The sequence below is a fragment of the Prionailurus viverrinus genome, chromosome D3, assembly GCF_022837055.1.
Source record: "Prionailurus viverrinus isolate Anna chromosome D3, UM_Priviv_1.0, whole genome shotgun sequence".
Classification (NCBI taxonomy): Eukaryota; Metazoa; Chordata; class Mammalia; order Carnivora; family Felidae; genus Prionailurus; species Prionailurus viverrinus.
In genome coordinates, this window is record NC_062572.1 from 75,277,216 (window position 1) to 75,302,531 (window position 25,316).

The 25,316-nt window shown below is 39.9% G+C and overlaps 1 protein-coding gene across 3 annotated transcripts in view; it reads right to left on the bottom strand.

Moving 5' to 3' along the window:
* Positions 1–24,673, bottom strand: part of CCDC68 (coiled-coil domain containing 68) — a 48,797-nt gene extending 24,124 nt beyond the window's left edge. Inside the window, exons 1-8 of one of the 3 annotated variants that reach the window (XM_047828082.1) lie at positions 24,496–24,673; positions 20,558–20,613; positions 13,217–13,312; positions 9,903–10,031; positions 8,709–8,795; positions 5,085–5,225; positions 3,758–3,883; positions 1,900–2,028 (exon numbers count right to left, since the gene is read on the bottom strand). In XM_047828082.1, the coding sequence (XP_047684038.1) occupies positions 1,900–2,028; positions 3,758–3,883; positions 5,085–5,225; positions 8,709–8,795; positions 9,903–10,019 (600 nt within the window). In that variant the 5' untranslated portion in view covers positions 10,020–10,031; positions 13,217–13,312; positions 20,558–20,613; positions 24,496–24,673. Of the gene's footprint in view, positions 1–1,899; positions 2,029–3,757; positions 3,884–5,084; positions 5,226–8,708; positions 8,796–9,902; positions 10,032–13,216; positions 13,313–20,557; positions 20,614–24,116; positions 24,335–24,434; positions 24,452–24,495 lie in introns of those variants that run through there. The other 2 variants (XM_047828083.1, XM_047828084.1) reach the window with 2 other exon arrangements.
* Positions 24,674–25,316: the final 643 nt, after the last annotated feature.

Consider the following 25,316-nt stretch of genomic DNA (forward strand, 5'->3'; position numbering starts at 1 on the left):
AATCTCTACAAAGAGACTATGTCTGGTTCATTCACAAATAGATATCCAGCCTCAAGCTCTGACTGTTACATGTTAAGTCTTCATATGTTTGCTGAATAAACAGTCAAGTGAATATAACCCAGAATTCTGAGATGAACTCACATCCAGTATAGATTTCACAGGGTTTTATGGAATTATATTCTGCTGTTCTTTTGTTAATTTTCTGAGACTGACAGCTGGCCACTACACCTGACCCAGGGTTACTGGGTATGAGGTGATCACAAGTCCAAATTTAAATGAAAGCTGGTTAATCAGCTCTGTTTGCATTCCAGAATTGTCTTCCTTTCCTAAGTGCAAACATTCTTTGTGATTAGTTTGCTGAGCTATTTATTGCAGGATAAATATTCTAACGCTACAAAGTATTCATCCAAATGTTAGTTTGTTCAAAATACCGTAACTATAAGCTGTCACACTGCCTGCAAACCAGCTGCTTGAGGCCATTCTAGCCCAATGTATCCGGCTACGGTAAAACATTCCGTAACCCACCCCACAACACAGATGACCTGCGTATTAGTATTGCCAGATTCAGTTAAATTTGGATTTATTCAATTTTTTGTGATTGCCTCACAGGAACTCACAAGTTCAACCAAACTCAGTGTTATAAATTAAATTCTTGGGAAATACGTAGAAAAATTAATCAAATTTCCTTTGGCCAGACACCTGAATATTGAAATGTGATTCTTTTGAAGTGACATTTCAAAAGTGACATCAACTCAAGCAGACATAAAACAGAACAAGGCTGAGAAGAGAAGAGGCAAACCAGGGAATCATTATAATAAATATAAAACTTCATTGGGCAATATTTACCAGAAGTCAAAGTCTATATTCTTTTTTTTTTTTTTTTTGAGATTTTATTTTTAAATAATCTCTATACCTGGTGTGGGGCTCGAACTTACAACCTCGAGATCAAGAGTTGCACGCCCTACCAACTGAGCCATCCAGGCGCCCCCAAAACCTATATTCTTATCTACCCCAAATTCAGTTTCAGAGAGCACTATTTTCTATTGGTTTGTTTTGCTACTAAAAACCCAGTACTCCTTGGTTTGTATTTTAAATTCTAAGGAATGCATAATTAAGTTTATGTGCTCACCTTTTGTATATATTTAGAGTGCCAGCCACTCACAGGCATAGTGCATAAAATTTTTAATAATTTTTGTTCTGTCACTACTCTTCCCTAAGTTGTCTTTAGGAAGTTTCAATCTCTGCAGAATGTCTTTTCTTTTTTTGAGAGAGAGAGGGAGCATGGGAGAGAGACAGCAGAGAGGGAGACAGAGGATCTGAAGTGGGCTCTGCCTTAGCAGAGACCAAGATGTGGAGCTAGAACTCACGAACCGAACCCGCGAGATCACAACCTCAGTGGAAGTCAGATGCTTAACCGGCTGAGCCAGTCAGGAGCCCCAGAATGTCTTTTCTTAATGTGAATTCTATCTGTCCTAATACAGCCATAGAATTTTACAATCCTAAAGTGAACTCAGATGGCCAAAAAATGGATACTTCACTGAGTCTAATACATAGAATTAGACTATAGCGATCCACTGTATTATTACTAGGAATAGGCAGACTTTGCGATCATTTCCATTGCTCCCATTCACAGCCTTGCCTGCTTCCCCTGTCTAAGCCATACATACACTCAAAAGAGAAAGTAACAGTGATATGAGCAGTATCTGTAGAGGTCAATCCATCACAGTACAGACCATATTAAGTGTGTAAGGGGAAAACCCAACATTATTGGGTACTTTCCAAAGTCTCAGTAGTGGCAAAGCGTACTTTCACCTATGTCTTACTTATTTTGGTGTTATTGTCTTACATTCTCTCCCCAGCCCTGTCAGGAAGAATCCCTTTAATTCTCCATGGGGTTACCTTTTCCATCCTCTGTACAAGGTTCTCCAACTCTGTGATTTGATTATGTTTTTCTTCAAGCTTTTCAGCAACTTGATTCAGATTTTCAACATGCTGTTTCAATTGTTGTTCCTTTTCAAGTTTGTTAACCTTTGGTCAGAAAAACAACTGTCAAATGATTGTTTTTATTTATACAGATATTATCTCCATGTATAATTTTGAGTAGCCCCCCAAATTTAATAATTCACACATGATTCAAATTACTGTTTTGAATTTAGTGTTTTCCTTCCAAATAAACCTGATGGGCTACAACAACACTAAACCAACGTAGACTTAATAATATACTAGAATGTTTACATTTGTTACCATAAAGCATGCTACCAGAACTGGTATAAGAAAGAGAGATACTAATGTAAGAAAAGCGAAATTTTTGACTTTTCCTCAATGAAACTTATCTACAGCAAAAATAAATCTTACAGGGGCATCTGGGTGGCTCAGTCAGTTGAGCGTCCGACTCTTGGTTTTTTGGCTCAGGTCATGATCTCCTAGTTCGTGGGTTCGAGCCCTGTGTCGGGCTCTGTGTCGGGCAATGCAGAGCCTGCTTGGAATTCTCTCTCTCTCCCCTCTCTTTGCCTGTCTCCTGCTCGTGCTCTCTCTCAAAATAAATAAGTAAACTTAAAAAAATCATGTATGTTCAAGTAAAAAATGTTTTATTTTTAATCAGAAAGTGTCATAAAAGCAGAACAGTGATTCCCCACTGTGTTGGGGGTTATTCCCCAGGCTGACAGCAGGGGTTATGTTAGAGATCATAGTTGTGAAGGCTTCATCTGGCTCACTTGCCAGTGTCTCAGCTGACTCCTACAGACATGCACACACACACACACACACACACACACACACACACACACACACAGAGTCACTGTTTATTCCTTTTCCAGTCCTAGAATACATTCTTCACATAAAGGCTCATTGGTCCTAGAATATATACTTCAGATTTAAAAACAAACACATATAAAAGTATGCATGTGTGTGTGTGTGTGGGGGGGGGTCTATGATATATATACACACATATATACACATATACCTATGTATGCTTTTAAAATATTTTAATTTATATAAGCTCTATATTAAAATATGAAATATGTAGTGGTGCCTGGGTGGCTCAGTTGGTTAAGCGTCCAACTTCGGTTGAGGTCATGATCTCATGTTTTGTTAGTTCAAGCCCCACATCGGGATCTATGCTGACAGTGTGGAACCTGCTTGAGATCCTCTCTCTGTCCCTCCCCACTCACATGTGCTCTCTCTCTCTCTGTCAAAATAAACATTAAAATTCTTTTAAAAAGTATGAAATATGTATTTTAAAATATAAATGTACACATACATACATTTTTTGTTTGTTTTTTTTAATTTGAAGAATGTATTCTAGGGTCAAAACCATTTTGAAACCATTGATCTAGCCCAACTCGTTCATTGTGGAGACAAGGAAACTCAACTGCAGAGAGGGAGAATGACTCTTTCTAGGTCATCTAGTTAGTCAAAAGCAGAACCACGAGAGGAGTCACTGGCCAGTGTCACCTGGCACAGCCCTGATTTCCAGGCAGGGTGGCACAGCCTCCTCCCACCTGTGTTCCAGAAGGCTCTGGGCAAGGGTGGCAACATAACAGCTCAACAACATGCAGGTACCAGGCTAAGCAGGGGTGCGGGGAGACCAGCACAGAAGATGGGCATCCTGCCCAAGGCTTGCCAAAGTCATGAGGCCATTGCTTACTTCATGTCTAACCCCCCAAAAAGAGAGGCATAAACACACACACACACACACACACACACACACACACACTGGGGTGTTAATTCTCCAGTGAACCAGCTGCTAACTCAGTACCTTGAGGAAGTGTTTATCATCCTCATGTTTCTTTCTAACTTCTTCCGACTGTGTTTGGTAGATTTCAAATAACCTCTGTGCCACGTTTCTCAGAGCCGCCGCTCCTGCTTCTCTGGAAGCTTCCAGCTAGGAAAAGAGGTCACGGTGTATGTTTTGACATTTACAATAAAAAGGGTTAAAGGCAGAACAGTTTGGCAGGCAATTAAAAACAGAAAGGCTGGGGGCGCCTGGGTGACTCGGTTAAGCATCCGACTTTTGGTTTCGGTTCAGGTCATGATCTCGGGGTCATGAGATCGAGCCCTGAGTTGGGCTCCACACTGAGCATGAAGCCTGCTTAGATTCTCTCTCTCCTCCCTCTCTGCCCCTCCCATGCTCACACATGCTCTCTCTCTCTCTCTCTCTCTCTAAATAAATAAATAAACTTAAAAAAAAAGGTTGTAACTGTACCATTTGCACCCTCATAGACAATGGATAGGAGTAAAGACGCTATTATCTGGTAAGAGGAAAATGTAAAATCAGAAGCAGCCTATTTAGGGAAACTGTCATGCAGAAGGATTTGCACTGGCCAGGCCAAAGCAAAGCTCCACAGCCCATGTCCCGCATTTAGAGACTGCACCCTTCCAAGAGTTCCACGGTGCCTTATCAGCTCATACACTTATTTACAGGCGTTTTATCATCGATGCCCGCAACAGTACTAAAATATGCATTTTCCTAAAATAGCAGTGGGACAAGAAGGAAGTATGAAGGGCAATAAAGCTAAAGTGTCATGCATCTCTCAAGGATTTAACTTAAAGAAATAAACAGGGATGGCCACAAAGATTTACCGTCATTGCAAGGGCTGCATACATAATAAACCAAAACAAACAAACAAGCAAATAAACAAATAAATAAAGCATTCAACAATGGATTAATCAAGTAAAATAGACCTTTGACTCTGAGTGCCCTAATTAATATTTATTAAACATGAAAGCCTTTAGAAATGTATTTAGTACGAACACTTCACATGAGACCTATTTAAGGGTACGACACCATATTAACTACAAGTACAGTATTGTACAGCAGGTCTCTAGAACGGACTCATCTTGCACGGCTGAACTTTACACCCGTTGGATTTTTGTGAGATCTAATTTTCAATAGTAAAAACAGTCTCCAAAATAAACCCATGGGATTTAACTTATGAAATGGAAAAGTGTTTCTCTACATTAGCTGAGCATACTTCTGGATCTACAGATACATAAGGATGTCTGTCTGCTCTCACATCCATGAAACTTACTGTCTCAAAGGCCTAACACTACAAAAATTTAGAAATTTCTCCCAGCAACCACACCTTGATTTTCAAGACTTCATTCTCTTTGTTCATTTCTAAGAGCTTCAGGTCTTTTCCTTTCATCCTTTCCACGAGCAGATGCAAACTGCAGTACGAGGGATCCATTTCAGAACCAGAGCCGCTGTGAATGTTTGGGCAGCGCTGAAATGAATAAACATGAAAATCAGAAACCTCGCTATTTCTTTCCTCTACAAACTCTGACAGCAACAATTGTCGCTCACTATTCCATACGCCAAAAAAAGATCCAGGTTGGCACAAAATAAATCCTTTGACTTTCGAATACCAATGAAGAATTCTAATTGAAGTGGTTGGCCTCTATATTTGCTCAAATTTGATTAGATTCTTAGATTAAAAGGAGGTAGACGTACATCTTTTATACCTTTTATATTTCCTACAGTTTTAAATTCTTTTTTGAAAGTTTATTTATTTATTTTGAGAGAGACGGACAGACAGACAGACAGATAGAGGCAAGGAGGGGCAGAATCCCAAGCCTGCACTGTCAGTGCAGAGCCCGATGTGGGGCTTGAACTCACAAACCGTGAGATCAAGAGCCAGACAACTGACTGAGCCACCCAGGCACCCCATTCCTACTGTTTTAAATATACCATTAAGTCATTTTTTAAGAGCTAAATGGTATCTACAAGGCCGGTTGTCTTTTTTTTCTTTTTTAATCTAAGTTGTAGACATAAATGCATTTTGCTTATATTGTATTACAAACTAACACAATCAGACTTAAGAGTTACAATACATAATATTCAATGTTCAATGATGCCTACTGCAATCACCACATAGTACATTTCCAGAGATGTCGGAACTGAATGTTACTGCCTGTGTGACTCCAAGTAAACTCTAGCCTACTGAAAATACACTTGGAACATAAAATAAATATCATCTGGAATCAAGACATGTGGAAGTGGAAAGGGAATATGAAACCATCTAACTCAATTACATCAATGTTGCAGATATGAAAAATGAGGTACTGAGCCCAAGTTTACATAGTAAGTAAGTGGGAGAGCCCATGATACAGCTTCTTGAGTATCTATCCTATGCTTTCTGCTCTTCTAAATTATTTCAAGATGCACTAAGGAATTATACAATTCTCCATAGCCTACAATTCTATAATTAAAAAATAATAACTTCTATTTTTAGTAAGCATCTATCATGTGCCAGGTAATCTTTTAGATGTTTTGTAAATACCCCTTTGTCTGAATGCTTAAAACGCTAGAAGGCACTACGTCCACTATGTCCAGATGAGAGTTTCACTAAGAAGTCCAAGGTTATACCTAAAATAAATACCAGAACCAGAATGAGAATCCAAGCTTGTTTAACAAAGCCAATATTCTTTCCAATACAAAATATGGGCTACATTAACAGAAATAAAAAAACAAAAAAGAAGGGGGTGGGTACCTGGGTGGCTCAGTTGGTTGAGTGACTCAGTCAGGTGACTCTTGGGTTCTGCTCAGGTCATGATCCCATGGTTTCATGAGTTCAAGCCCCACATCAGGCTCTCTGATGACAGTGAGGAGCCTTCTTGGGATTCTCAGTCTCCCTCTCTTTCTGTTCCCCCCGACCCCACCACTCATGCTATCTCTGTCTCTCTCTAAATAAATAAATCAACAACAACAACAAAAAGAATATAGTGTTTTAACACACACACACAAAGATACAAAACGGAAATATGGTCACCATAATTCTGTCATGGTTTTTTTTCTATTCCAGACCCTACTCTCTACTCCTACTCTCTCTATATAGAGTAGGAGTTATTTTGGTTTTTACTTTGTTAAAGAATACTTGCTGGGAAGACTCTGGTAGAAGGTAGATTGTGGGCAGCAGTAGATTCCTACAAAGGTCATGGATCAGTGCATCTCAAACTTTAATGTGCATATGAATCACCTGGTGAGAGATCTGGTTAAAATGCAGATTCTAATTCAAGAGATCTGGGGTGGAGCTCCAGATGCTGCCTTTCTAAGGAGCTCACCAGGGGCACCTGAGTGGCTCGATCCCTTAAGGTTCCAAGCTCAGGTCATGATCTCATGGTTCGTGAGTTCGAGCCCCATGTCAGGCTCTGTGCTGATAGCTCAGCGTCTGGAGCCTGCTTCAGATTCTGTGTCTCCCTCTCTTTCTGCCTCCTCCCCCCCTTTCTCTCTCTCTCAAAACTAAATAAACATTTTAAAAAATTTCTAAGGAGCTTCCTGATACTGCTGCTGCTGCTGGGACTACAGCCCCCACCTTGAGAGCAACACAGCCCTAGATCATTATGGCTAAATTCCTACAGGGACGCTGTTCAGATATTGCAAGGGGCAGGGGGTGGGGGGGGGGGGCGGCAGGGCAGCAGCTACTTAGATGCTGGTACTTGTCTGCTGACCATCTGAGATTTGACATGACCAGGGCAGACCATTGGCAACACAATTCATGTCCATTCTTAAGAAACTACTCCTATCAAGGTCACCAACAACCTCCCCATTGTTGTATCCAATGGTCAAGGTTCAGGCCTAAATTTACTTAGCTCATAGGCACCATTTGACATAGTGGCCCCTCCCCACTTTCTGAAACCTTTTTTTCACTTGTCTTCAGTGCCTCCACCCTCTCCTGTCTTTTCTTCTAATTCATTAACTTCTTTTCCCAGCCTGATGTGATGCTTCTCCTTCTTTTCTCCTTCTTAAGTGTTGGGTATCTCGGAACTCAGTGGTCAAATTTTCTGTTATTCCTATCTACACTCACATACTTGGTGATCTCCTCCAATGTCAGAACTTTAAATGCCATCCTTATTCCCAAAGTCTCTGCCCTATGGCCTAGACCTTCTAGCCCAGACCTCTACCTTGAAACCCAGAATCAGATACTCAATAGAAACCTCCGCTTAGTGGTCTAATAAACAACTCAATATAACCAAAATGGAATTTTTTATCTGTCCCATCATTCACAAACATTAACCTTTTTTTCCAATTCTGAGCACTTACTTTAAGAAAACATTTGGGGCTGGTTGTGTTAGTTTGGGAGGTGGAGAATGATGAAGGGAACTATGTTTATGCCTCATATCCTATGTTCTGCTTTCTCTGTGGCCATACTACATAGTGAGCAACACTGACATTGACAAGGTGCACTTGGCTCAGATGAGCTCTAACCTGGCATAATCCAAACAAGGCTAATATAGATTGCTTAATGTTAGGCATATAAAGCCAGCCACAAGAGAGAGGGTGCATTTAAGCTTATCAATTGTCTAATCACTCGACCAAATGGCCTAATAGAGTCAACTCTGTGTCCACTGGTGTGACTGAGGTGAACCTAAAAGCTTGTACCTCTATCAGTTTTTTTGGAAATGTTGCTGCCATATATCCTGACTGGGCTGACACCTCCTCATATACTTTAGACAAGTAAGCCCCATTTAGAATATTCAAGAAAGGTCCAATCATTGCAATCTGAGGCTACTAATAACATCTGTGGTTAAATATTTCGTACAAATGCCTATTAACATCTTCAGATACCGACAAAATATTTAACGCTCAACATTCAAAGCTTCAAAGAATAATTTAATAATTATCTTAAAAAGTTATTTAAATTAAGTTTATACTGTTTTATGTTTATTTACTGAAGGAATAAAGTGGTACATGTGAGTAAATTCATTACCTTTGTTTCTAGTTTGTGATTTGTGCTGTTAGGTCCTACTTCGTCTTTAAAAATTTGATTTCGGATCTTTTCCAAAGTAGTTCGGATCTAGGAGAAAAAAAAAATATTCTATTTTTTTTTCAAAGGCATTTAATGCCAAACACTTTTTTCTTTATACCAGCTACAGTATACCTGATTTATCTAGAAAGTAAGACAAAAATAACTACCACCAACCTGACTTGCATTTAGGATAATATTGTTTAGATTGCAGAAAATGAGCATTTGGTCTTTATAATTCTTTCTCAGTCAAACCTAAAATATAGCCTAATTGAATATTATACTATAAAATAATTACTATATAGTAATTAGTATTTAATACTATTTAGTTCTATTTTTCTTATGTAGTAATTTAGTACTAATTTACTGTTTAGTAATTACTAAAAAACAATTACTATTTAGTAATCACTACAAAATAATTACAGCTTAGTAATTATTTTGTAGTAATTACTAGCTAGTAATTACTAGAGAATAATTACTATTTAGTAATTACTACAGAATAATTACTAAGAGAAGATCATACAAATTTATGCATGAAATATAAGTTCCATGTCTTATTGACCTATGGAATTGCAAGACACTCAAAGATGAATTAATTGATCTGAATAAGTTACAAACTGTCTCTTTCCAAATTTTTCCGTCTGTTCTAAGAAACAGTTCATAAAAAATATATAGTTTTGTCAGTCATTATCATTGGATTCTCATAAGATTTCACATTTTTAATGAAGTAACATGCCAACATGTAGTCATTGGGGACAACAACCCTGAGCTGTGAAAAGGAACCAGGTCGGGAGAGACAGAGGCTCAGGAAGACACATAAACATCTACTTGGGAACATAGTATCAGCACTCATGAAACAGCTGAGAAATGATATAAAACAGTAGGAAGTGCAGAGGTGAATAGTGTGGGGCAAATTAAGTGCTGACAGGTATTCTGAACGCTTTTGGCCCATTATTCAATTTTACTCCACATGTGGGAGCAGAGGTTCATATCCTCAAGAGAAGTTTACCAAACGTGTTGAAATTTCAACTATCAAGATTGTCCTTTGCCAAATGTGTCCTCACCTGTTCTATGGAGGGAGAAACAAAGCCCACCAATCCAAATTAGGTTTCATTTAAAAAAAATCATATGCTGATATGATTTCCAGCACCTGCATACCTTTTTCACATATTCAGTCTCTTCAATAATCTGAGCTGATGTGGACTCATACAAGGCAGAATTATCTTCTATTTTACCCCTTGGGGGAACCTCTGTGGTTACGGTTACTGTTGTCATTGTGAATTCTGGCTGTAGGAAAACATAAATCAGTTAGACAAAACTAACTTCTTTGGTGATATGATATAATATGGCTCATAAACTAAAAGAAGTTCTATATTAGCACTGTCATGAAATATAGGACAAAATATTATAAATTATTGATATCTGTATATATCCATAAATCTAGGAATTAATATAAAAACAATACCAGCTGAAGCATTCACTGATTAGAAGCGTAAAAATCAAATTATCTGAGAAGGAAAAATGTAAAGTGTTGTTTTTTTAATTCTACATCATATTGGACTGTATGACCTCATGAGTAGGGACCACATCTTATTCATCTTTATATTCTAGCACATTGTAAGTGCTTAATAAATTACTGTAGAACTAAAATCATATATTATAACAAAATCATATGTATATATCACATATATAAGTGATATGTACATGTATAAATATATGTAAGTGATATTTACATATATACACATATATCTATATTAATGATATATACATCTATATACACATATGTATATAAGTGATATATGTGTATATACATACATACATATGTCACTTATATACAAATATATTTATGTATATATCACTTATATACAATATACATTATACTTTATTTATCTCTCAATAGCTATAAAGGTCATCTGTGGGAGAACTATTTATAATAGAAAATTATTGGGAAAAGCCCAAATACCCACGAAAAGAGGACCGGTTGAATAAACTAGCTACTGCAATGGAGTATTCCCCAGGATGCATTATTCAATAAAAAAGCATGGTTCAGAAAAGGAAATATAAAGGATACATAGCATCATAATTTCTAAAAGAAGGGAGAGGTGGATAGAAAGGGAAAACCTGTGATTTAAGTTTTGACATTGAACAATGTAATTATTCTACCTATTTATAAAATAAAACTAAATTAAAAAGAAGATGAAATCTTTCAAGATAAGAAATAAAACAAATGAATATATCCGTATATCAGGTTGGTGACATATCCACATGAATTATTTGAAGTGACTTTAAAACAAACCCAGGGACTATTTCTCCCAGGTGAGCTATGCCCTAAGAATAGAAAGAATCGCAAAACAATTGGGGTGCCTGGGTGGCTCAGTCAGTTAGGCATCTGACTCTTGGTTTCAGCTCAGGTCATGATCTCATGGTTCATGAGTTCAAGCCCTGCATTGGGCTCTGTTCTGGCAGTGTGGAGCCTGCTTGGGATTCTCTCTCTCTCTCTCTCTCTCTCTCTCTCTGACCCTCCCCTCCTTTCTCAATCTCAAAAAAAGAAAATTGAAAAACAATCTTAAACTACACTCACTAATAATATTGTTAGTGGACATATTGGAGTTGCAATTTTGAAACTAGTATATGTGCATGTACACATAGATGTATAATGTAGAATAAAGCCACAAAGCCATTGTCTTAACATCATTAGGAACCAAGATTTTGAGCATAAGAGAAAAAAGCCCTACAATTATAACAAAAAATGTTCTCTAAAAAACTTACAATCCAAACTGAAATTATGTGTATAAAATAATGATTTATCTTCCTTTAAAAATGTATATTCCAGGTTTGGACACTCCAAAATTTAGAAATACAAGCAATTAATACTCCCAGTGCCCAGACTGTGTTCCCAGTACCATTTTCTACAAAAAGAAACCACAGCTTCTTGAATGGTTAAACTTTGGACAAGAAACATACAAAGTGATTTTGAGATATCTTGCTACACCAGAAGGCAGAAAGTGATCAAATACTACTCAAATAAGACACAAAAATCAAGCTGACAGAGGAATGAATAAAAGATTGGAACATATAAAAAATTTTGAAGGGCCCCTGTGTGGCTCAGTCGGTTAAGCGTCTGACTCTTGGTTTTGGCTCAGGTCATGATCTCACGGTTCATGGGTTCGAGCCCTGTGTTGGGCTCCGAGCTACTGGTGTGGGGCCTGCTTGGGATTCTCTCTCTCTCTCCCTCTCTCTCAAAATAAATAAATAAAAACTTAAAAAAAAAAGAATTTCTACTAATAAATCCAAATGGACTGATGGAATTAGAAGACTACATTTTGCAATCTCTTAGGAGGTAATGGATCTAAACAATAGCTATCAACCAGTCCTAAAATCATTAGGTGAGAGGTTGATGAAGAATGCATTAACCTGGGGAACCACACTAATCAATCTTAACATAAGTAGAAAGAGACAACCAGGTACTTTGTCCTCTAGATGTGGTACAATCATAAGTAGAAAGCATCACCCACAAAGTATGCTTAAAAAAAAAGTGAACTTGGGGCCCCTGGGTGGCTCAGTCTGTTGAGCGTCCAACTTCAGCTCAGGTCAGGATCTCGCGGTCCGTGAGTTCGAGCCCCGCGTCGGGCTCTGGGCTGATGGCTCAGAGCCTGGAGCCTGCTTCCGATTCTGTGTCTCCCTCTCTCTCTGCCCCTCCCCCATTCATGCTCTGTCTCTCTCTGTCTCAAAAATAAATAAACGTTAAAAAAATTAAAAAAAAAGTGAACTTGAATCTGATCAAGCCTCTATATCTAAGGACAGTGAGTATCTGAATAAGAGGAAAATGTTCAATGACTCTACAAGGGTGAAGGTTGCGATCGGCCAAATCCCAATTATGTGAAATTTTACAGGAAAATAACTAGTTCCTTCCACAAATTAATTATATAAAGGAAGATTGGGGAGAAGAGAAGGAAAATTGCCCTAAATTAAGGCTCTTAAGAAACATGTGACCAAATGCAATATCTGGATCTTCTTTGGCTCTTGATTCAAATAAACCAGTTACATAAAGTCATTTTTGAGACGACTGGGGGGATTTTAACACTGACTGGATAATAGATGATGTTAAAGAATCACTAGTTTTGCTAGGTATGATATTAGAGTTATGATAGATCTTTTGAAAGAAATTTTCTGTTAGTCATAGAGACTGAAATATTTGCAGGTAAAATAATATTACATTTGCAATTGCTGTAAAATGCTCTAGTAGAGAAAAAATGTCTGGTGGGGTAAAGATGAAAGAAGTTTGGCAAAATGCAGGGAGTTGTTGAAGCAGGCAAGGGCACACTCCTCTGCCTATTTCTGTTTGAAGTTTTCATAATAAATAGTAAAGAACAAAAAAAATAAAATAAGTAAAACGAAATGCCCTGTGAGGTAGGATTATTCATATCATCTTGCTGATAAGGAAGCCAAGACTCCCGTAGGTGGTAACTTACCCAAGGTCACAGTAAAACTAACAGAGCTGTAACTCAAGCCTTTGTCTTCTGGACACCAAGTTCAAGAGTGTTTCCATCACATTAAGCCTGGCTTCCCTAGTGAGAAAAAAAAAAATATTTAAAATTTATCAATGACCTGTGCTGTTAAAGCACACGAAGAATTTTCATATTTTTTGCTAGCATCATTTTAAAACCAGATAGCTTCTGGGATAACTCAAAGTCCTGTGTTTATCCTTTAATCTTCAATGAAATTGACAGAGTATGCCAAGAATTTTCCATTTTATCATAAATCCTCTTAGCCACAATGGCTTCTATTTGTTTTGCCTGAAATTGATTTGGCAGCTGCAATTCAGCAAGTCTTGTTTGCAGTCTGTGAGTGGAGGTGCCTCTGGTACTTAGTCCTCTGACATCTCTTCTGGGAGGAAGTTCTTGGTCCCAAAACAGCATTTAAATGAAACTTGAAATAAGAGCAACATCTACAGAGACAATAAATAGTGTGTCTATAAACTAGAAGGGCACGGTCAGCAAACCACGTGAGCCCAGTCTGGCTTCCCACCTACTTGCAAAGCCTAGGAACTAACAATGGTTCTTACAGCTTTTAATGGTCCAACACACACACATACACACACACACACACACACACACACACACCCCAAAAATCAAAGCAAGAACAACATTTTGTGACACATGAAAACTATATCAAGTGAGGATTTCGTGTCCACAAATGAAGGTTTACGATAACCACAGCCATTCATTTACATATTGTCTGTGCTTTTGCTTTCGCCCTACAACAGTGGAGTCGAGTGGTTCTGACAGGGAAAATATGTGGCAAACAACGTCTCAAATATTTACGATCTGGTCCTTTACAGCAAAAGTTTGCTGCCCCCTGGGTTAGGGTGTAGCACAATCTGTGGGAAAATATAGGCAAGCAGAATAATCAGTTGGGTCTGAGTTCTGTTTTGTTCTCCAGTTCAGTCCCCCTTGATCTATGGTCCCATTTGATTGATTTGCATTCTTTTTTTCTTTTTAGTGCATTACACACTGTGTACATTAACAAATGGTAAGGGGCATTTCAGAACAGGAATTAACCACTCTTCAGAAAGGGTTCTGATGGATTCTCACAGTCTTTCATAATTTGAAAATCACATTGGGCCTCATGTTATATATCCTAAATACACTCTCTTTCATGCCTTTTATTCTTTTTTTTTAAATTTTTTTTAACGTTTTATTTATTTTTGAGACAGAGAAAGACAGAGCATGAACGGGGGAGGGGCAGAGAGAGAGGGAGACACAGAATCAGAAGCAGCTCCAGGCTCTGAGCCATCAGCCCAGAGCCCGACGTGGGGCTCGAACTCACGGACCGCGAGATCGTGACCTGAGCTGAAGTTGGACGCTCAACAGACTGAGCCACCCAGGCGCCCCTCATGCCTTTTATTCTTAATATCAAGGAATTATGCTCCTTAATCATTGATATTTCTCAAATTATCGTATCTCCTCCACTCACTGGTTCGGCTATCTTAAACAAGTTACATAAAATTTTAGCCTCGACTTACCTGTATCTGTAAAATAGAGGTAAAACACCTACCTTTGTAATTTTTTAAAAGTTTATTTATTTATTTTGAGAGAGTGAGAGCACGAGTGGAGTAGGGGCAGAAAGAGAGGGAGAGAGAATTCCAAGCAGCACAGAGCCTGACACGGGGCTCGAACTCACAAACTATGAGATCATCACCTGAGCAGAGATCAAGAGTCAGTTGCTTAACCAAGTGAGCCACCCAGGCATCCCTCTGAGCATTTTTTTTAAATGTTTTATTTATTTTTGAGAGAGAGAGAGACAGAGTGTGAGCAGGGGAGGGGCAGAGAGAGAGGGAGCCACAGAACCTGAAGCAGGCTCCAGGCTCTGAGCTGTCAGTACAGAGCCGATGCGGGTCTGGAACTCCTGAACTGCAAGATCATGACCTGAACTGAAGTGTCGGTGGCTTAATGACTGAGCCATCCAGGTGCCTCTGAGGGTTTTTTTTTTTTTTTCAATTTGTTGGTTGCACAAGGCATACCAACTGTCCATCCATAATGGACAGTAATGGTTAATATGGTCACTCCTATTATTTTGTATTATTAATAACCACAGAAGACGTGCAGCCTATAACAGAGGGGTCAGTTCATGCTTATCTGGTTGCAAAGTTTATATCCAACTCTATTCAAATGTTCTCTCTTTGATTCAGGAAATTTTTGCGCCCTTGATTTATATAAAGAAGTCCAAGGGGAGCTTAATCCAGCAAAGTCAAAATTGCCATATGGCATTACCATCCTGGGGAAAATCCATCTTAGCATTTGATTTCTGCCAGGAGTAGATTAGGCAGATAAAATTTTCAAAATAAAACACAATCAGTTAATTAAAGCGAGAAAAGAATTTTATTTGTTTTATGCTAGAGTGGATTGAAGAGAGCTTCCAAGTGGCATCGTGCCAAAAGGTGTTAGTTTCTAGATCAGGGCTTTTCGAGCAGGGCTCCCAGGAGGAAGGAGTGGTGCTAAGTAGACAGGGCTTTGCCACCTCCACGTGAACCAAAGCAGTTCTGCTTTGTTCTGTCACACGCTGAATTGTTCTACGAGGCTTTCTGTGAAGAAAGAACATTCTACAACTCGGCACTCAGCAGCTGTGTGACCTTGGGCCAGTTTCTTAACTTCTTTGCGCCTCGGGTTCCTTAGCAGTAAAATTCAGATAAAATTAATAATGAATAATGATAGAAATAATAAACAATATGAGGTTGTTTGTGAGTTAACATTTTCCAAGCACTTAAAACAGCACCTAGCACATAATAAATGATTTGTATGTGTTTGTCCAATGAGTAAATAAAATATGTATCCATTATCCACAATGACTGCTGATAAGCAATCTGAGTAGTAGAGAAGAAGAACCAGGTAATATTTCAAACAGTCTGCAGACTGAGCGGGCTATAAAGGAAAATCTGCTTCTGGGATTTTAAGACTGGCAAATCCACGGTATTGGTTCTTTCTCAATAACACATCAATAATTCATCACCTGATTAAGCTAACATATAATGAATAGTTTACAATGTATAAAGCAATTCATAAGCATTAATTATAATCTGTGTGATCAACCAACACATCCATGGGCGCCCAGGATAATGTAACTAAACCTACTTCTCTATTTAATGACATAAGAATGGCTTATCCATTATACAATAAACACATCAAAGGCCCTGTTACGGAGCTGAATTTTGCTCCCTCCCCATTCCTATGTTGGAGTCTTGACCCCCAGTATCTGAGAATGTAACCTTATTAGGAAATAGGATTATTACCGATGTAATTAGTTAAACGAAGTCACACTGGAGTAGGCTGGGCCCTTCATCCATCATGACTGGTGTTTTTATAAAAATTTGGACACAGGGGTACACAGGAGAATGCCACATAAAGTTGAAGATAGAGAAGAAGGTGATGCTTCTACTTGCCAAAGAATACCTAAAGTGGCAAGCAAACCACCAGAAGCTGGAGGAAAAACATGGAACGACTCTTCCTCACAGCCTTGGAAGACCCTACCCCGACCAACACCTTGACCTTGGACTTCCAGCTTCCACAACAGTGAGACAAGAAATTACTACGTTTAAGCCACTTAGCTTGTGGTACTCTGTCAGAGCAGTCCCAGGAAATGAATACGGGAACTGTTTATACTTTGAGATGCTAACAAAGGTATTTTCTTCCTCTATGTAACCTTTGATCGATTCATTCATATATTAAATATTCATTGGAATACAGCTGTGTCGGGTGCTGTGGCCACAGAAGTGCACCAGACACCCTGCCTTCATGGGACCTTCAGTACGGAGAGGAGACAGACATTGAACAAACCAGTGAATACACAGGGAATGTAGCGAGAGGTGGGTGACAAGAGTGATGGAGAAAAGTAGCGAAGGGCAACAAAATAAAAGGAGGTGCTGTTTTGGGTCAGTGGTGAGGGAAGGCCCATCTGAAGAGGTGGCATTCAAGCAAAAGACTTGACTAAAAAGACTGAATTTGTGTGGCCACCTGGGAGAAGAGGATGCCAGGCAAAGCGGGGAGCAAGAGAAAGGCTGGAAGTTGCTTGGAATAATGTTCTTGGAACAACAAGGTATGCAATGTAGGCTGCCACTTCTTTTTCTTTTCTTTCAATGTAGCAGGGATTTTTTTTTTAATACTGAAACTTGTTAAGACTTCCAGTTGACTAGAGGAGGTGTCTCCTTAGCTACTTCAAACAGGTCTACTCCTGGCCGGTATGGCTCTCTCAAGGTTGAAGGAAAGGCAGGGTGTAGCAAAGTGCGGGAGAAAGTGTGCCACAAGGCATATGCAACTGACTCCAGGTCCGTGCACAGAAGGGACAATAAAATTCAGCTGACTGCACAGCGGTATTCTCAACTCACTTCTATGGGCGTTACCTGAAAGGCACCATGGTGGATACGTGCATGTTCTGACTGTCCAGCACTTGAATCTCCTCCCCAGATTATGTGGAATCACACCTGTATGAGTCTTTGCAGGAAAGGTCCCTCACTTGTTCTTCCTCACTTCCTGGGGCTGGAGAAAGTGAGCCACTTGAGTGCTCCCATCTGGAAACAGCACTCAGGGATTGGCCCTTGGCATGCTGAAGCTGGAGGCAGTGAAAGCCCCATAATTCTCCTGGGAAGGGAAGGAGCCTGGCATAGAGCGGGGCTTTGTGTCCAGATGGCAGCAACACCAGTGGTGGTGTCTAGGGACCAGTGGCGATGCCAGGACTCTATCTTACTCTCGTGACAGACTGATCTTTGATCAAGTACCAGCACACTGGATTCTTCCATTTCCAAACCAGTAAGCTCCTTTTCAACTTAAGTTATCTAGAATCAATTCGCTTAACTGACTGGTTTGCAGCCAGGAGCCCCGACTGGTTTTAGCACAGTTTCTGAGTTGTCAGTTTCTCGGTTCTGAGCTAACAATATTGAATATTGTTTCATCATTCTTGGTCACTATTGTTTGGAGCTTAGATATTAGAAACTGAAAAAGTAAGTTGCAATAAAAGTGAACAAGGGTAATTAGGTTATGTGAGGGAAAAAAGCTAACATATCTCCAAGCCCTTGGCGAGACTGACCGTGTGCTGAATATTAAACAGCACACCTGTTCTGCAACTACGTTACACAGCACAATGGTGACATCCAGTGTCAGCTGGCTAAATCTCAGGTGACTGTGCAGTTTACCTAAACATAACAAACAGTATTTCAAAAGCCATGCATGTTAGCACTGAGCTCAAGTAATAATAACATTGTTTTCAAGTAATAATCTAAGATTTTTTAAGCAGAATTAATTTTATTCATTTGTGACACTCATATGTATACAAACATATCTACATCCTGACCCATGCTATAGAAAGCTCTTAGATATGAAATAAAAGCTATTTCATTTTTTAAAAGGATTGAAACATTGGCACAAATACAATATACAAATAATGGCAATTGACAAACACTGTGCCATTTACTAAAAATCATTTTCCCTATATTGTCAAAATTGATCATTACGATATACTGTGCTATATCTATTATCTGTATATCTGTGGCTACATTTAAATCCACCCATATACATAGGTATAATGCAACCAAGTCACAGAAAAGTGATATAAGTTTTTCAGGGTCATAAACTGACCTCTCCACTTGAGCCCAGGTGAAGTGACCTTAAATCCAGGTATCTTTGTAATGAAATAATCTATCTTCATAGTTCATTGGAATAATTTGAAATTTTGAAAACAGCTGAAGATTTCACCTAGTGCCCAGTATAGCAGCTAAACCACAAAGGGTACAAATCACATGAATCCATTCCAATTTGGGGAAGACTAGGGAAAAGAGACCAGAGCCTGCTGAGTGCCTACTATTTTCAAGCTAGAGTTTGCTGCCTTTAATAATCCTCATAAACACCCTGAGAGGTTGGTGTCATTATTCCCATTTTACAGATGAGGAAATGAGGCTGAACAAGATTAAGCAAAGACAGCTAGTTAATGATGGTCGTGGATCGCAAGCCATAAGTCTGCTGGCTCTTTCCAACTTACTACCTTGCTTTCTGCTGAATTCTGAATGGGTTTCTAAGTCTAATTTCTTAGGCCCAAGTTAGTATAGTAGTCAGGTCACTAAGTAACAGTCAATTTACTCCTGCTGTGAGCTCCCCAGTGTGTCCTTTTGAAACATGAGCAGATGTTTCTGTCTCAGTAGATTTATTCCACGAACCGAAGCAGTATGGCTTCATGGTGTAAAAAACGGTGGGTTTGGACCACAGCTTATTGAGGACATTTCATTACAGGACATCACTTGGAAGTGTCAATGTCTAAGCTCAGCTGTCCCCTCACTATCCACCTTCCACCACCCACCCCCAATCAGTCAACTATTCTTTCTGCTCTGACCTCAGTTAACAACTCAGAAGCCACTTATGACTTATCAGTGAAGAGAAAATGAAAAGCAGCACACATTAATGATATATATCTGAGTCATGGGTAAATTTACAAGGAAGGTGCCCTTTTGGAAAATTTCCGTTGTGGCTTTATAAAATATTTGAAGAGTGGAGGGCTCAGGAATCTACTGCATGTCTTTAGCTTCTGAAACTCATCTGGGAATAGTTTCGCTTCAACATAATTTCCTTCATTGAAAAAATTATCTACTGAGGGGGCAAGACAGAAAATACCAGGTTTGAATGAGGATGTAGAACAACTGGAACTCCTGTCTGTTGCTGACAGGTATGCAAAAGGGGCAGCCATGTTGGAGAGCCCGTAGGCTGTTTCTTATAAAGCTATGCACACACTGTACAACCCAGCAATCCCACTTCTAGGTATCTACCCAAGTTAAATGAAGCTCTATGTTCCATAAAGCACAAATGTTTCTATTTGCCAAACACTGGGAAAAATTCAAATATTCATCCATAGGTTGAATCTCAGTCATCAATAGGGAAGAATGAACTACTAGGGCAACTGGGTGGCTCAGTTGGTTAAGCGTCCAACTCTTGATTTTGGCTCAGGTCATGATCTCACAGTTCGTAGTATTGAGCCCCACGTCAGGCTCTGCGCTGACAGTGTGGAGCCTGCTTGGGATTCTCTCTCTGCCCCTCCCCTGCTTGATTGCTCTCTCTTTCTCTCTCAAAAAAATAAACATTAAAAAGAAAGAATGCGTGCATGTCCCCACCAATTTCAGAGCATATAAAAGTGGGAAGGGCGATGACAGGTTCTTGTAAATGGTATATGACTCTTAGAAGACATTTGGAATGACACTGTCAGTGGAAGTCTAGAAAAATGCACTTCTTCTAGAAGTTTTTGAACCTTACCAAGTTAAAAAAAAAAAAAGACATTACCAGTGGAGACTGATTAATTCATCCAATCACAGATCATCAAAACCACAGTGTTCTCACTGAAGGGATTTCAGCAAGTTGTTCCGGTATTTCAAGCAGAAAGAAGAAGAAGAAGAAGAAAAAAAAAAATGAGTTCTATTCAGCACATTCAGCTTTGGAAAACTACATTATTTAATCTAAACTATCTTGCTTTCAAATTTTAGAATTTTAAAAATAAAATCCTTTGCATTCCAAGTCATCAATAAAATCAACCTTTAAATTATATTAATGCTCTTTTTTCCCCAATAGGAAAGTGTAATGTCAGCAGTCACTTCCACACATGAAGAGACATATTGTCTTCTCTTGAGTCTCACAGAATCTGCCAACTTTGAATAGAAGGGTTTCTACTCAACCGGAGAAATCCTTCTAAGAGGATCTTTAAGCATAAATTGTCAAATGTAACCTAAGAATACATTTGCTGTAGTAGTCCACACAAAGCAGGGTGAGTGGGGGTTCTGACTGAGCTGCTGTTCATGGTTCCTGATTCCTAAGAGAGGGAAACCAAAGGTCAATGCTTTTGCAGTGCTAGAAATTTCTGATATGCTTTATGTTAAGTGTGCCATTAAAATATGTTATTAGGAAGCACTCATATTTTTGAGAGTACTTCAGTTATCACTGTTAAGTAAAACAATCATCAAAATTCGCCCACTCTAAATGCATCATTTGTGAAGAGCAGGTAGCAAAGGAGATGTAGTCTCTTCGCAAATATTAATGTCAAGAGTGAAACATCTTCCGGGCGCCTGCGTGGCTCAAGTTGGTTAAATGTCCGACTTTGCCTCAGGTCATAATCTCACGGTTCATAGGCTGACAGCTTAGAGCCTGGAGCCTGCTTTGGATTCTGTGTCTCCCTCTCTCTCTACCCCTGCCCTGCTCACCCTCTGTCTTTCTTTCTAAAAAAATAAATAAACATTAAAAAAAAAAAAAGAGTGAAATATCTTCCGAGTCCAACCTAGAATACCAAATGACTCATGCTTTCTGTTCCTTGCACAGGGTTGACTATTTACTCTTTTTGTGGGAGCGTCATAGAAAGATCACAGTTATGGCAAACACAGAAACTATTGGTGTATTCCATACCATGAATATATTTTTCATAAGTATAAATAAGAGGTTGGACCCTACAATTATTTCACATTATGCTACCATGAAAGCTGGACCACAGTATCTGTCTTAACACTTAAAGGTAAATGCAGAAATACCTACCCGCTGGTGAACAAAATGTGGGCTAGCTACACCACAGAATGAATATTAATTAGCAATAAAAAGGAACCAACTACTGATACATGCTACACCTCATGTATGAACCTCAAAAACACTGTTCTATGTGAAGGAAACTAGATGCTAAAGACTATATATATTTTGTCATCCCATTTGTGTGAAATGTCCAGAAAGTCAAATCAAAAGAGAGAGAAAATAGATCAGTGGTTGTCTGGGAATGGGGTTGAGGATAGTCATAACAAATAGGCAGGTGGAGTCTGCCTATGAGACTGTTCTAAAATTGGATGGCAGTGATGGATTGGCCTTTGGTCACAATTCCATAAATTTACTAAAAATCACTGGATTACACACTTGGATATATTTTACGGTATGTAAAGTATGTCTCCAATAAGCTGTTAAAAAAAAAAAACAGCAACAACAACAACAACAAGCGAAAATACGTTGGGTAAAATAAGTCTTTTCCTCTGGGGTAAAATATAATTGCAGTCATATTTTTCTAATTTATAGGACAAAATAATCTGATAAGATAGAAGCTTCTCAACTTGAAGTTTTTCATTCATTGATTTATATGCTAAATTACTGGCATCCACAGTGAAAGTTTGGTTTTTATTTAACTGGCATGAAATTGATAGTTAGCTATTTCAGGCTTAATATCTCAATTTTTCTTAATATTAAACCCAGAACACGTGATTTCCAAGTTCTTCCCCAACCTAAGCAAAAGAGAAAAACACTGACCTGAATAAAATATAAGTTCCTTTACACTTTTGAGAGTTGACTATTGAAATCCGTACAGAGTGTGTGATTTGAAGATGATCTAGTTTCAGTTACTGTCAAAATTGATGGATGATCATTGATACGGTTCTTATCTATGAGCTTCAGGTATCCTGGAGGACTCCAGCATTGTGTAAATTCCACGAGGACAGGAATGTGACTTATTTCTTACTTACACAAAGCTGTATCCACCGCCCCCTCCTGACTTGAACTCCGAACACGGTGGCCTACTCAACAGGTGCTCAAGAAATGAGTGAGTGGGCCCACATATGTACCAGTTATTGTCTAACACTGAATGTGCTCACATTCTTGCTTTTGTTTTCTACAAACCCATGTAGATGACTGTTTTCACGCTTCTTAAAACGCAAATTCACTTGAACATGTTATTAAATTGATAATAACATTCTGCCATTATGAACTTTTCTATTGATAAATGGCCTATAATTTTTCTGTAAATATCCCAGTTCAAAAGATTTGAAACCACTCCTTTAAAATACTTTTAGATTCCCTTCAAAACCTTCCGCTCCTTCCTTTTTCAGTCATTATTCCAAACAAATAAATATACACCTAATTTTTCAGCGTCAGTCAGGATTTGGACGGCAACTCAAGCTCGCTGTCCAGCGCATTGTAAATCAATCAGCTAACAAATAACATGACTGTTATTATTAATTCACCAAATCATAAAGGTGAATGATATAACTGAAATAGTGTCGGTATTTATTTCAAAAGTCTCTTTTTAGTTAGTGCAAGTTTATCTACCAAATTTACTTAGCAGATCACAAAGACAGGAACCTTATGAAATTTGCCAAAGTCTCAGGACGTGTAAGCTGTTTTCATTCTTTCTCTAAGTAGCTGAGCAGCCACCAGGGTATTCCCAGCCTTAGGCACAAATTCCTCTGTGTCAGGGACCTTCACTCTCAAACTCTCAGTGTTGGGGAGGGGTGGGGCTGTGAGAGAGGGAGAGGGAGACAGGCCAGTAAAGGAAACAACAGCACCAATTGTGTCTGCCAGGGTACCTGAGACTCTGGCTCAGATCATATTTCTGAAAAACCAGGCTTCTGCAGAACTGAAGATTTAATAGCATTAGGCAAAATCAAAAGGACAGATTATCTTTTCCCTATTGCAAAGGCAAAAGAATTCCCTTTGATGCTTCATTTGGTCTATGGATACCAAGAAAGTAAAGAGAGTTTTGACTCCTAAAATAACAAGGATAGTATAAGGGTAATCAGACACAGCTCAGTCACGTTTGGGGCTAAACGCTTCTTCTGATCTGACATATGTCTATTCCCCCCTCTTCTGAAGAAGGCTGAAAAGCTTACAGCCATGTCTTCACCCAATCCAAAAACTACTTTTGCACTACGCTGCGCTATTCTTCAGTAAGATAATACTGCTGCTTTGCACAACTACCCAGCGCTCTGTAACTTCCAGCTCCACCATCCCACGAGGGTAGCAAACTGTCAACCAGTGGGCAGTTCTCTTTTTGCTACACCGGCGGCTACAGAAGCCAGCACGAATGAACGAAGGGTAAGACAACCACCTTTATTCATTCATCTGTGCTCTTAAACGTTGTGGGCCAAGGTGACCTGTCAAAGCAACCGTGCGGGCGTTCCGAGGCGACAGCAAGTCTTCCGGTCCTCCCAGTCGTGGAGACCTCCTGGCAAAGGAGGTCTAACCTAAAACACTGACCTAAATAAATAACCTGTGTGCACCGGGCTAAGGAGGGTTGTTCTTTCTCCGGGGAGGGGGGGTGGAGGTGGGGGAAGGCAACTCTTTCTCTTCCAGAGCAGAAACTTCTCAGCCAAGGAATCAGAACCCAGGACACAGAGAGGTTTACAGAAAGGAATATCCTCCTCACCAAGACCGGTGTATGCCCGGGGTGCACTGAGCTGCTCCGAGGGCCCTGGGCGCCCACTCACCTGGGGGGGGTGGGGTGGGGAGTGGCCTGGCGCGCGCCACAGGGGCGAGATCGCCGACCGCCGGGGCTCGCCTCCCAGGGAGCGCGCTGAGCCAGTGCGGGGTCCCGGCGCTGCTCTCCCGCCTCCGGCCTGGGTCGGCTCCGTGGGGCGTCGGTGGCTCCTCGGCGTCTAGATTGGGCTCCGCCCCGCAGGGCGCGTCCGGGGCAGAGTTCGGCGCCGGCGAGACTCCGGGGAGGAGCCTGGGCTCCCGCCGCGCCCCGGGGCACCGGCCCTGCTCTGCGCACCCGGGTGTGCGCTCCCCGCAGCCCCCCCCCCCCCCCCCACGGCCGCCCCAGGTCCCGAACCCTGCACGCCTCTCCGTAGAGTGATGTGAAGGGGGTATCGCTACTGCTTTTGAGGGAGGTTCTGTTTGCACTCTCAGTTCGTAAACTTTTGTCTTCGTGGTTTATCATAAAACTTTTGATTGTGGAGTAATTTTAGATTTAAGACAAAGTTGCAGAGCTAGGACAGACTTCCCTAAACCGCTCAGCCCGTGCCCCCTTGATATTCACACCCCACGTGTGTGTATGTTACACGGGTGCAGGGTACCTTTGTCAAAACTATGAAATTAACATTGGCCTGTTGCTATGAACTGAACTCCATCTTACACAGATTTTGCAAGGTTTCCTCTCTGTTTCAGGATCCCCCATCCAGGATTGCACCCCGCATTTAGCGTCTTGTCTTGGTGTGTTAACAGTTTCTGCGTCTTGTTTTTCTTGACGGTTTTAAAGGATTCTGCTAAGCTATATTGTGGATAGCTCTCATTTCGTTTTGTGTGATGT